General features: G+C 51.7%; 2 protein-coding genes across 2 annotated transcripts; one reads left to right on the plus strand and one right to left on the minus strand.

The window, feature by feature from the left end:
- Window positions 1-805: 805 nt before the first annotated feature.
- Window positions 806-2234, minus strand: NGA_2066510 (uncharacterized protein). The gene has a single exon (XM_005855430.1). The coding sequence runs from the start codon at window positions 2204-2206 to the stop codon at window positions 935-937; it is 1272 nt and encodes a 423-aa protein (XP_005855492.1). The 5' UTR covers window positions 2207-2234; the 3' UTR covers window positions 806-934.
- A 508-nt stretch (window positions 2235-2742) lies between these two features.
- On the plus strand, window positions 2743-3729 carry NGA_2103610 (egl nine 1-like protein; the record flags this gene model as incomplete). The annotated part of the gene is made up of 1 exon (XM_005855431.1): window positions 2743-3729. A coding segment is annotated over one exon (987 nt), but the record flags the coding sequence as incomplete, so codon positions are not given.
- Between the last annotated feature and the right edge of the window lie 10092 nt (window positions 3730-13821).

Raw genomic sequence — 13821 nt, forward strand, 5'->3', positions numbered from 1 at the left:
CCCAGCGTCTTGTTCAAAATGTGCTGGCCACAGCGGCATCTTTGGTATCTCCTAAACCCAGTCTGAGCATGTTGCATTGTTCTCCATCGTTAGTTTCGATGTACGCCGGGATGGGATATGTACCGGTGTCCACACGATGGGTGCATGTCTGGTTGAAAAGCACGCTGATGGAGCAGGCCGAGGGCGTTAGCGTGCAGTGCTTGGATTTCGATGCGAGCAACAGCGCGGAGGTGCTCCAAGAAATGGCTGTCCTCCCATCTGCAGTCGTTGAAGTCATTGCACGGGACGTTCCTTACTTCCTTGCGTGGACTAGAAACGAGGTCCTGGCGGCACCTCACACGGACGTTTGGGGCGTACGGGCGAAAAGCGGAAAGCTGCTTGCATACTGCTCTTTGCGGCGTCGAGTCGACGGCTCCATGATGCTGGTGGATATGCGCGTCTCTGTCGGCGAGGACATCGTAGCCATCATCCGCGACGTAATCAACGCAGTCGCAAAATCTTCCGCTACATCGACTCTTGATGGTGCGTCTTCTACGGACGAAATAGAGCTGTGCATACCTGCTGTTCTCGTCGAGAAGGATGCTATGACAGGCTTGTGCGTCGAGGAAGGGGAGACGGATCCAGGATGGATGTACAAGCCCCTTGCAGACAAGCTAACTTCTGAGGAATGGCAAACGTTCATAGCGCGGTACAGAGCTCAGGAGGGAGCTAACGTTGCACACTTGGTCTGGCCAATAGACCATTTTTGAACGTGATGACATGTGAAGTCGACTGTAAAAATTAAACAAACTGTGTGACTTTGCCCCACGTTCGATGTCGTAATTTTGAAGGGCAACGTGGTTCCGTATATAGCAGCTCATACGACTTATTTCGCTGAAAATGTGAGTGCATATGGCCTCTGTCCCCCTGCTGCCGCTCAACAACCTGCCACATCTCACCAGTCTGCCCCCTCCATGCATCGTATGCCTCTTGTTGTTTGGAGGACTTGCAAAGCGTTGCGACCTCGTGCACGAATGGCTCGGTTCTGATCGAGGAAGATGTTGAGGAGCTTGGGGCAGTACAATCCAATCTTTTCCTCCTCCGTTCGCCCGCCCCCCATGCCAGACTCATGCTCTCCAGCGCAGGCTAAAAAGTCCCTGAATGCACAAGCTCCATCATCACCGATCCTATTCTCCTTCAAATCTAAAGTTTCTAGGAGCAATCTTGGACGAACGTGACTTATCCTCTCTTCGTCACGGCCTCCATCTGACAGATGCATGGCGAAGGCGAGTGCCCCTTCGTTTCCTATGGCGTTGGACGCTAAGTCTAGCTCCCGCAGAACCACCATGCCCTCCAAACAGCCAGCTACGGCTCTTGCTCCTGCGTCTCCAATCTTATTATAGCCTAGGTACAATTCGTCCAGACACGGCATCCCTCCACCGGCAGATATCCCTTCCGCCAATGAGGCCACGCCCCGATCACCTAATCGATTCAAGTGCAAATCTAGTTTTCGCAACCGTTTAAGAGCTGGGGCTGCGAGGGCATCGCCGATGTACATAGCCGACAAGTGCCCCAGATTGTTTTGTGCGAGGCTCAGGGACGTCAAGAGAGCGCTAGGCACACCTGTTTTCAACACCTGGCAAAGAACACCTACAGAATCTCGAGCGCCCCCGACAGCGAGCCTGCCTATCGCTTCGTCTATTGCCATGCCAACATCGTCGTCACTATCACACGTAATTTGATTGGCCCGAATGTAGATACCTCGTAGGTGAGAATGAAAGCCTCCTTGTCCGAGTGCCTCGGCCAAAGCAAGACAGCCCTCACTTCCGAGATTGTTATCCCATAAACTCAGAGACGATACGCACTGAAATACACCATTTACTGCAGCAAGCCTTCCTAAAGTAAGCAGGATACTAGGAGTGAGTTCTGCTGAAGAGAGATCCAGAATTTGGAGTGCTCGACAGGGCGGTAGATGACGGGCAATTAGGTCCTCTACTACAGCCGCAGGAAGAGGCTTGGTGGGCCGAAAAAATGACAGTCCATTGCCCACAAGATTGCTTCTGCCATTTTCGTCCTTGAAAGCTAGATTACGGGCCGTGCTGACCAAGTATGAAATGTCTCTTGGCCAAAGATAGGCACAAAGTTCATAAAGAACAGCAGCGGGCAGATTTGGCAATGTCGTTGCAGTTATTTGCCCACTCTCTCGGCCAATGTCACGTTCTTTCATTGGCGGAAAATGAAAAGTTAATTTTCATAAAGTACCCTGCAGAATCGCGCAGATTAGTGCGCGGAATGTGGGAACAGGAAGAAACAGCAAGTGGATTAATTATATTCCTATGGCAATTCATTGCACGTCAAAACCCGCCACGTACCATGCTTTCGCCGTCGTCGTTCTTGCTCGCCGATTCACGTCGGAACGCTAATAACCGCACGAATGTTCAATAACCACTTGACACCGTTCGAAATTCGTGAACTTAAAAGTATAAATACATCATAAATCGTAGATGCTTCTTGCTTCCGTCCGCCGCGCCACCTCAAAGCATGTACGTTCCCCTCATAAGATGCTGAGCATCCTACCGTGACGCCTAATTTGCCAACATGAAAAACTCTTTTCACCCCACATTCAAAGACCAAAGAATAAGTAGATACATTTAAAATACTTTTTTCCTATGATCTATATGTACATTTTTATTTGAACACTTACCCAACACTTTCCTTTGTTATTTATCTGCACGACTCTCCTCTCGTTATTTTGTTTTTTGTCAGGGAGCCGAGGCTGCCGCCATGCTGGCAGTTGCCGGTGCGACCATGGGGACGCTCGTGATGTCCGCTCAGAGCGAAGCAGTGTGCTCCAATCCAGCATGTGAGGCAGCTTACGAGCATGTGCGCAATGGACGGCCCTTTCCCATTGCGTTTGCTGCCATAGCACGCGCCCTTCGGAGGGGGCACGTAGTAGTTATAGATCCGGTAATGAGCGATCAGGAGCTTCTCGCCGCCCAAAATGATGTCAAGGCCTTACTACGACAAGGTGATGGTGCGTTTGCAGTGAACGCAAATGACGACAGCAGCGTGCGGCTTGACTCCGTTACATGGGTGACAGGGGAAGAGGCGGGGACTGGTCCGGGCCTGAAGCACGCAGTGGCCTTGTTGAAAGGTCTGGCGCATGAATTCTCAAGGACCCCCGAGTACAGTAAGAGTGTCTTATTTGTGCAGTCTGCGGCGCAACTAGCGTGCTATGCTGGGGACGGCCAAGCTTTTTATGCACCGCACCTGGATGCTTCTACAGAGAGTGTATGGACACTGGGACTTAATGCTTGGCTCCGTGCGCGCGCCTACCGTGAGAGAACGATCACGGCTATTCTTTACTTGAATGACAAAGATTGGGATGCAGATCTGTCTGGTGGATGTTTGCGATGCTATCTGCCTTCCGCTCTTGCCCAGGGAGGGATGCATGACAAGCCTAGCGGTCTTGGCGAGCTTCCTGCGACAACTACCTCTGGCTCAAGAAGGATAAGTCAAGACAGAAGTAAACCCAAAGCCCATGCCTACGAGATATGTGGAGACCATGGCATTACTGCACTACCGGTCTCTTTAGAATCAGATCGGGCAAAGAGCGACGACAAGGTGAGCGGGTCTCTCGGCGTTATGCCGCGAGACGTGGCGCCACGGGGGGGGCGTCTGGTCCTCTTCGACAGCGGAGCTGTCCTCCACGAGGTCCTACCCTCTTATAAAAAGGGTGGACAGCGCATAGCTTTGACTGTGTGGGTGAGCGACCGACAAAGCCGAGAATTCGTTCAAAATAAATAAAATCCGGACTTGCCTCAAAAGCGTTCAATCTACTTACAGTTCAATTGTTTCATTCCACATGAAAACCGACTAGCTCATGCTCCATCCTGTGGCATTTACGTTCCTTCCGCACCGTCCTCGAAAACGACATCTAGCAAGGTTGCATCAAAGACCGGGGGCTCGCTGTCCCAGTCGGCCGCACACTCAGGCACCAGACCCGAGTTCGCGTTTTCAAGCGCCTCGTATTGCTGCCCGCATTGCGTGCTGGTGGACAAGGTGGAGGTGATAGATACGGTTCCGGAGGAACATGAATCCATGCTGTGCCCAATAGACGAGGAGGGACCCCCAGCCAAATCCGTCGGCGCCAAACCGTCCGAGAACGGCGCTCTGAGCAGTTTGCGTCCCACCTGCTCCTTCTCAGCTTGGCTCATAGTCAACTCCACAGCTTGTATCCAACGCGCTGCTCCATCGTCTCCACTGCCAAAAGAAGGAACGACAGCAGAGGAAGGACTGTCCTTCCGCCCAAAGACAGCCTCTACGTCTGCCTGACGTTCATACATGCCAGGGGTCGCACCAACGGGTATCGTGGCCACCCCCGGCAATAAAAAGGCATCATCTCTCACTGACTGGCTTACTTTCTGTTGCGCGTCTTGTGAAGACGATTCGCTGCTTCTTCCAGTTACCCCTTCCTGAATTTGCGCCGCCTCAGACATTATATGCACGCTGGGCGAAACGCTTTTCCTAATTATTTCTGTCGTCAGGCATTTACCTTCGTCTTTCCGGCCATCCTTTAAGGTGGAGCCGGCGATTTTCGTCACGTGGTTCGACCTGGGACAAGGCTCGAGTGTGATGGCAACAGATCCCGTTCCCACTGATGGTAAGAATCTTGCCTTCACCAAAAAAAGTTGAATATTGCCTTCTGTGCACACGAGTTTGAAAATTTGGGTTTTTCGCCATTCTCCATTTGCATTTAAAGGCCCTTTGGAAACGGCCTCGATCATGAAACGGGTCCACTCACGTCTGTCCTCGGGAGAGACCAGACCAAGGTAGAGGATACACGGCATTGTCTTGCGCAATACTATATCGTTGTACATGCGGTCAGCACCTCGGAAATAAGTGTCAAACGCGTCGTTGGTCACTTCCAACATCAATCCATTGGGAGTGTTGCAAGTTAAGTGAATTGCAGTGCTAGGAGGGACTTCCGCCAAGAGGGCCTTGAAAGCAGGATGCTGCTGAATTTGTAGCATGCCGTTCGCAACGAAGTCTCGGAACTTCTCACTCTGCTTCCTCATGACTGAAAGAGGGTAGTCTAAGTGCAGTCTCTCCGTGTCCTCGAAATCGATGGGAGAGAAATTCAGCAAAAGCGCCACCTCTCTCGCCATGCCCCAAGACGTGTCCGCACCCACCACAGTCGAATGAAGCCACCAGGTCCGAATTAAATTCGCAAACCACGATGTTCTGAGAGTCGATAGCGCTGCTTTCGACTTCTCGTCCCAAGTTTTTACTTCCATGATGCTGTCGAGGTAGATGCCAGCCAGAGGTCTGGGGTCCATGCGGTCGAAGATGAGTTCTAGCAAGATAGTTCGATCAGTCTCAGCACGCATGGCTATCGCCAGTGCGTCTTCGACGTCCTTTTTGTTCCGTTGATCCCCTCCACGTTTTCTAACCCCCGTGCAGCTGCTGTGCTTTGAGCCTCGGGCCCTCTTCACCTTCTCACTTGGGCATCTGCAGTCCTCGGCGCTATCGTTTCCTTTGTACGGCCTGGGCACCTGGGGCCGGCAAACAAGGGAGAGATGGAAGCAGCGTAGACTACAAGGGTGTAAGACATGGAAATCTATCAGTCGATTATCGTGTCAAGATCTCTCTCATACTAATCTACGAGACATCAGCTGTACTCTGACTTCTTTGGTAGTCAAAGATTCTCAGATTCCCAACTTACCAAGGAAGCGAGCCCGTGCAATGAACTTTAAGCTTACGACAGCGCATGCATGCGGTGCCGCGAGTTTTCGTGTTGCCAGTAATCGTATTGTCCTCCGTTTGGTGCATGAGGGACCGCGGATTGAGAAGCATTAGCTGCGGCGGTGAGTCATCACGCGGAATCTTTCGGTCGTCTAGATGACTCGCTGCCATCTTGTGCGCTTGTTCTTTATTTCTGTTTACATTCACAACTTCCATGTATGGCTGGGAAACCGGGCGTGAAGAAAGTTTTGAGTTTGAGGCGCGGGTTATGTTTAAAGCATCGCCTGATTTTCCAGGACCCACGGCTGACACCTCAGATATACGGGGTTCTTAAAAACATCCGTTAGCCATACAAACAGTGAACCACAAAGGTGTTGAGATTTATGAAGAGCACATGGAAGACCTCTGTCCCATCAATACATATCCATCTCTATGACGACCGGGTTCTACGAAGGGGGCCGAAAACAGTTCGTGGAATGTTAGGTCGTTCCTGCCAACCACGAAAATGCCCGGGCCAATGGTCACGGAGGTTTTCTTGCAAGAACATGGCAACCTTTTTGCCAACGAAGCATGCACTGTGTACCCGCGGCGCGCGGCCCGGCAATAAATGGTGGAAAGGGTGCTGTCCGACATCGAGATTTTATGGCGGACGGGGCGCGAATGGCGGTAGCCGGCCGTCTCGGATGTTCACCCCGGAGCATTCCCCGAGAATTCCCGGGAACAGCGTCGTACAGGTGGCTTTTAAGGGGAAAGACGGTCACGTTGAGCTCACCGAGTCGTACAGCCTTGCATTTCGGGATGACGTCGGGTTGTTGACCGTGGCCGTCTCCATTTTATGGGTGAAGTGCTGGAGGGTCCGTTGTTCACTGTCACCGCGCTTCTGTCGGCTTGTGCCGTCTTTCAACTTCTATCCAGGAATAGGCAGCGACGCAAACTAATTTAAATAAATGCAAATAAGACATGGAGGTCACGCGGCTATGACACAAATACGTTCGTTTGCGAAATTTCTACATTACCACACAACTTTTGGATTAAATTGATATTTTAAATTTGGAAAAACTTGTCTGCGGGCTGGCACGCATGAATTAGTAGGATTATTCGAGCGCCGCCCCCCCAAAAAGCTCTGATGACTTTCGAGCATGGAGTTGATTGTTACAGACTGTTTTCATACCCTCATACTATGCTTGTCTCTAGTCTTGATGCATGTTGGAAGAGGTTGGCCGATAACCTTGCATATCGAAGAGTGTCACTCCGTTGCCTTCAAGATGAAGTTTCAGGACAGCCTAGTTTTCAATAACCTTGTTTAATTTTTATCAAAGTAAGGCATATTTTGGAAAGACATCTTTTTCTCCCAAATTGCTTTTCCCCTGCCAATATTGATGGAACATTACTATATAATTTGAACAGGAAATTAGAAAAAATGAAGTTTTGTAGGAAAAAAAAAGAAAATCATGACCAGACGTAGTTGAGTCTTTGAGCTTAGCATCAGCAAAACTTGAATGTCTTGAGTAGTGGCCCAATCTCGTGGTCTTTCTTGACAGTCTGTGCGTGTGCTATCCTACGACTGTCACATTCTACTTCTACTCCCGCCTAAAGTTCATCATTCTTTTCATCCGCCGATCCGTACATTAATCGCGCGTTCTCCCGCATGATGTCCTTCCACTTATCAGGATCGGAGGCAGCAGCACGAAGGTCTGGATCCTCGAAGGTATTGAGCCATTCCTAAGCGTTCACGTGAAGATAGGGTAGGTTCGAGAGAATCTTAGCTACCTGTCACCCTCGTTCCACGTTGTACCGTATCATTCTTCGCACGAACCTCGTTTTCCAAAAAGTTTTTCCGCGCGTTCTCCATCTTTTCCGGGTCATCCAGTGACCTCTTGAGCTGCATGAGGGTAAGCATTCGGGCATGAATGGCGCCATCCATCACATGGACCCCCGTGTACGCGGATTTCTGACCATCTCTTACCCTGCTCGCAACAATCGAGAAAACGTCAACTCTCTACATGTCGACTCTTTTTCAATCCTCACCTCATTTCCCATCCCAGCGAATATCTCCGCCAAGTTTGCGGCCGCCTCCTCGATAGCATCGTCCTCTCCGGCCAGAAGTGCCTTCATTTTCTGTGCCGGCGACACAAGGTAATTCAATAAATAAACACGACGCCTTCTCTCTCATTGTCACAAGCACGTCGATTTCTTCCCTCCCGTGACGGGTTGAATTCCCTCTAGTCCTCCCTATGTGCTCACCCTCTGCTCAGAAGGGTCCAGGTTCTTCAACAGCTCTGCCATGACTTCCTCCCGCTTGCCCTCGTCGTCGACCATGTCAAGGATAGTATCGGAGACCTATGTAATCGAGCAGGGGGCAAAAATGATGAGAAGGGGTTGACAGCGCAGGCACAGGAGGGAAGAAGCCGAGGCGGAGAGCAGAAATTCGAGGCACGCCTACCTCTTTGAACTCATCCATGCCTTTCTGAAACAGCTCCTTGAGTTTCTCAGGGTCGTCGAACTCGGGCTTTTCCAATATCCTAAGGGGAGGAAATAAAGTGACACAGACGAATTCTCACAAACTTTACCTTCTGAGATCATTCCTTCTCCCCTCTTGCCCCCATTCAGACCCTCCCAGCGCCAACTTGGCCACTCAAAACATGAGCACCCTCTGCTTCCTTCCCACACACTCTCCTTACTTTTCTAAACCCGGCAGATTTTCGAAAAGAGGCGACTCCCGCAGCGCTTTCTTGAGAAGAACAGGGTCGTCCATCATCGCCTGTATCTCTGGAGACTGTGCCGTGGAAGAGGGGTGGTCAAGGGAGGCACGAATAGACAGGGTGAAACGCATGTCGGGAGAGGGGGAATGAGGAGGGAAAAACGTGTCACTTGCATTCATGGCCTCTTCGACGACGCTCTTCATGTCCAGGTCGCCAATATCCAGGTCCATCGCTTTCAGCATGTCGAATGGGTTCAGCTCCTCCTTCCTGATGTTAAGCGACATACGCATATGGTGGAAGTGGCATGTGCCCCGAGAGAAAAATTAGAAGGAGGTGCGAAAGGAAATATATCATCATATACGGCTGATATCCCCGCCAGGCACATTGCAGCAACGGCAGGCCTCCACGTACCCTCCAGAGTGTTTGGCAATTTTCTGCATGTCATCAAATGAAAGACCTGTTCGAATTTGATAGAGACACAATGAGAAGATGTGGCCTTCCACCCACGTCAAAATTTCTCATTCGTGTTTTTTTTTCTCTCTTCGTCCGCATCTCTCGTTTGCTGCCCGGGACAAGTGGACTTACCGCCTTGAACGTCCTCGGGCCTCACCGCACCATCTTCCTTCTTCACTTTTTTCATGCCCCACTAGAAAAAGGGAGAGGGGGGAATGTAGCTGAAGATGCTTCAAAGGAATATATCGCGGTACAAAGCAAAGGACGATGGACCCCGCCTCCTACATACCTGAGCCTGAACTATGAGCAGCAGACATGAAAGCAACAGCAGAAGAAGACGACCCGAATATGATAGGCGCGTACACATGACGAAATTCTCTCCTACAACCTGTGTCTGGCATGAACGGGAAGAAACATGAAGAGGAACAAGGGCAAAGAGATAAGGTTTCCCTGCCCCTCCCTTCGCTAGGCTGCATTTGGGCGAAAGGGATATGGAGATGGCATACAAAAATCATTAACGTCCGTAGTAGGTGACAAAGAGCACTACATCAAACTCTATGCGTAATGCACTTAACAGACACGGGAGGAATAGTACGCAAAACACTTTTTTCCTCCTTGCAGCTCATACCCAGCCTCCTCCACCACTTTTATCGCCCCTCTTTCGACGCTCGCCTCCTCGCTCGATCCAGCTCAACTCAACCATAGCTTGCGCAACATACACACCACACCTCCCGCTACAGATCCTTTGGGTCCAGGTCACGCTCATGCCAACATATAGCCGACATGCCGAGAGAGGAGGTGAACGAGGCTGCAGGTGGGTTTTCTTTCTTCCTTCATATTTTTGTTTATATTTACTTAGGCATACTTTTCCCCACACGCTTCTGGACAGGCACAAAGCTGTCTCGAGGCTTGGCAACCATTCGGTCAATAGAGTAAAAAACAGAATGAGGAGAAAGGGGGGGAAGCGAGACAGTACGATGGATGGGTTTTTGTTGCCAGGGGCTAAAAGCCATTACGTTCCAGACTTGATGATATTCCCGGTGCACCAAGGTACGGCTATTGAGGAGAGGGAAAAGGAGCACTTCTTATTTAGGATCTCTGGCTTGTTTGTCTGAATATTTTTTGTGTCTGAACACCTCCAAACATAACCTGGCAAAGCAATTGAATCATTGTCACGGTCTGAGCCTGTGTTCCCCTTGTGCCCGCCTCCTCGTCTCACCCCCCGACTCTTTCCCCAGACATCCACTTAGATCTAACACAGATCCCGCAAAAGACGCTCAAAGGCGTGGTGCACATCACTTTTGCCTGTCGATCGCCCACAGAGGGAAGGAAGGTCGTGCTTGACGCAGTGGCCTTTGCGGAATTGGCGGTGAGTTCTCCAAGCGTGCAGCGGGATGTGAGAGGGCAGGAAGGTGTCTTCCACGTTGACGGGGCGGATCGTGCAAGGGATCATGTGCGCGCCTTTTATCCTGGAACCGCTTCTGAACATTTCCAGATGATGCCCTCTTACCCTCCTCCTCCGTCCTCGCCTGCAGGTAGACAGCTTGGACGCGCGCTTCACCCTGTCGTACCGCTACGACGGGAAGAGGGTGCAAGTCGTGTGGGAAAATCCGTGGCGCGTGGGGGAGCAGCGACGGATTCGAGTGCTTTACACTGTCGTCGCCCCCGTGGCCGGTGCGAAGGAGGAGTGGGGAAGAGAGAGAGGAAGGGAGGTGGCAGGAGGGAAGGACAGAGAGTCAAGCAGACATGGCGGAAGGGAAAGACGCGCTCCGTTGGCCATTCATGATTCACCCCCCCCACTCCAGGCATGCACTTCTGTGGGGATGCCGGCGATGGCAAGGGCCCTACGTACATCCTTTCTGACCACGAGACGGAGAAGTACGGCATGCCCCTCCTCCACACCATCCCCCTGTCATCTCCTCTTCCTCGCCCCTTCCCTTCGAATCCATTCTTCCTTCCGAATCATTTCTCATTCCCTACGCCACTCGAATCCATTCCTCCTGCCGAGTGGTCCCCCATTCCCTGCGTCACCCCTTGCCTCTTCTCCCTTCCTCTCCCCTCCCAGAGCTCGCTACTGGCTCCCGTGCATGGACGTACCCGCCGTCCGCACCACGGCCTCATTCTTCCTGACCACGCGACCGGAGCACTTGAGCTTTGCGAACGGGGAGTGGGTGGATAGCGAGGAAGGGGCGCCGGGCGCTCGGCCGGCGTGGGGTCAAGGTCAGTGAGGAAGTGTCGCGTCGCAGACAGGTCAAGGGATGCGCCATGCTGACGTCTCCACTCCCCCTTGTTGGCAGATACGCGGACCACCTGCTGGCGCCTGGACATCCCTTGTCCTTCCTACCTCCTCTGTGTGGCCGCGGGGGCCCTTGCACTCTTCAAGGAGGCCTCGGAGGAGAGCAAGGCCCTCCTGCCCGGGTGCCCCATCGCCTACATCGCCCCTGTGGGCGTGGAGGAGCGAAACGTTCGCCTCGCCTTCGAGGTCGGGTCTCCCTCCTCACCTCTCGCACCAGTGTCAGCGCCTTCCATGATGAACCTCTCTGTCCCCTTATATCCACTTATCTTGCCCTGTCATCTCTCTTCTTCTGGTTGTCGGCGTCGATCGGACTTTACGCATCCTTTCGTCCCTTTTCTTCCGCTTTTTTGGGGGACGACTGAACCGTGTCTTTCATCCCTATCCTCAGCCCACAGCACGGATGCTGCACTGGATCGCAAACAAGGTCGGGAATGGGACATTTCCCTTCCCCAAGTACTACCAGGTCGGGAGGGAGGGAGGGAGGGAGGCGGCAGAGGGGGAGCGGTGTGGGGAAGAGAAAGAGAACCCTAAGATTGTCGATTGCTCCGTCCTGATTCACAGACTCCTCCTCTGTCTTGCAGGTGATGGGAGACGCGCATGAGTCGGCGATGGAGAATATCAGCTTGGTGTCATGGGGCCTCAACTGGCTGATGGATGAGACACTCTGTGCGTAGGAAAGGGCGGGAACGGTGGGAGTGAGAGCTCGAGGGAGGAGAACTGAACAAAAGGGGGGCGGAGGCAGGAAAAGAGCACACGGAAGTCAATGCGCTGGGGTACGCTGTCTGTATTTGAATCCAGCACGCCAACGCTCGTGGTACTTATTTCATTATGCCTTCCACCTATTTTTGCTTCAGTGAAGGAAGACAGGCTGGTCATGAACTCGATCAACATTCACGAGATCGGACACAGCTACTTCGGGGACTGCCTGGTGGTAAGGCGGGAACGACGAGACATGGGGATGCAGTGTGCAGAATCCGGGCGGCAGTGTTCAAAGAGAAAGCTTGCTGAGAGTCCCTCTTGTGGCAGCGCACGCGACATCCTTAGAAGATTTTCAACAAGTTCCCTTCACCCCCCATTTTCATGTCATTCCCTACCCCACACTGCAGATACAGCATTTTGAGCACGCCTTCCTGAAGGAGAGTTGGGCTACCTACATCGAGTGCTGCTGGTTGGAAGATACCGAGGGCCAAGATGCGTTTCTCTTCCAGGTCAGGAAAAGCGGGAGGGGCGGGGCGGTGGGCCGCTTAAGATGCTAGGGATGGGCGAAAGCCCTTGCTTTCTGGTTCATCAAATTATTTTAAAATCTCTGATCTTTTATTTTGGACGTCGCTTCTCTCTTTTCTTCAATTTTCCCCCAGCTTTATACGGACCTACGTGCTTACATTACTGAGGTGGAGGACGACTATGCGCGACCGATTGTCACGCGCACATACAATTCCTCGTGGAGCATGTACGATGATCATCTGGTAAGAGAATTAAACTTTGAATAATATCATAATGAGTTATTATGGGTCATGCAAGGCACGAGAGTCGTAGATTTTGATGCCTTTACAAATATATAGCTAATTCGCGACGGCCGCCTGAGTACAGGGCACATTTCTTTAGGGCCCTCAAGGATTAGTCTTCTGAACCTATAAATTTTATCTCATTCTTGCCTTTTCCCGTCTCCTGCTTTCCATTGACAGTACCCCGGTGGCTCCTGCCGTCTGCACATGCTCCGGAAGCTCCTGGGCGATCAAGTCTTCTGGCAGGCAGTGCGGGCATACGTGGACCGGTATGTAGAACCTCGGAGGATGGAGAGGGCAGTGACAATCTTAATGGCTTGACTTCTTGGATGTCTCGCGTCTTTGGTAGATTTGCTTTATGACACACGATTGCTGAACCTCGGAGGATGGAGAGGGCAGTGACAATCTTAATGGCTTGACTTCTTGGATGTCTCGCGTCTTTGGTAGATTTGCTTTATGACACATGATTGCTGACGATTGCTGTCTTTTCAGGAATATGCATAAAGTCGTGGAGACGAGTGACTTCCGCAAGTGCTTGGAGGAGGTCTCCGGCCGCTCTCTGGTGCGTTTTTTTGAGCAATGGTTCTACACGCCATCCTTTCCGCAGGTATGAATATCTTTTGTTGTCGGCTTGTCTTATCGTCTCGCCATTGTCGTGTGCGGGGGCGAGTTTGGATCATCTTTCTTGTTTTTTTGACCTTTCTCGCTTCCCCCTGGTTTCTATTCCTACTCCCTGCAGCTAAGGGGCGAGTGGGAATATGATGAGGAGACCAAGGTCATCACGCTGAGCATCAAACAGGGGGAACCGGAGGACAGCGATCACGAGGAAGACGATGATGAGGAGATATGCTTGTTTGATATTGCATTCACGATAGAGGTCTACAACAGGGAGGGGGTATTGGAAACAACCTTGAGGCCTGCCTTGACTCGCACAACCCGCAAAATAGTCGTTCAAGCCAAAGTCTCTCGCTCGCCGTGCTACTTGCATGTGAACCCGCAGCTGGCTGCGGTCTTGACCCTTGGTGAGTCAGTTTGGAAAAGGAGGGATAACGCGGAACGGATAGTCGCCTGGCCTATTGAAAAGGAACCCGCGAGAGTGTCTGTGTGCTGGGGCTTATCGAGCAGCGGATCGCAATAATGG

Source organism: Nannochloropsis gaditana (assembly GCF_000240725.1).
Source record: "Nannochloropsis gaditana CCMP526 unplaced genomic scaffold scaffold198, whole genome shotgun sequence".
NCBI lineage: Eukaryota > Eustigmatophyceae > Eustigmatales > Monodopsidaceae > Microchloropsis > Microchloropsis gaditana.

Coding starts and splice junctions, on each gene's coding strand:
- NGA_2066510 (XM_005855430.1), bottom strand. CDS start 2,206: ATGAAAGAACGTGACATTGGCCGAGAGAGTGGGCAAATAACTGCAACG.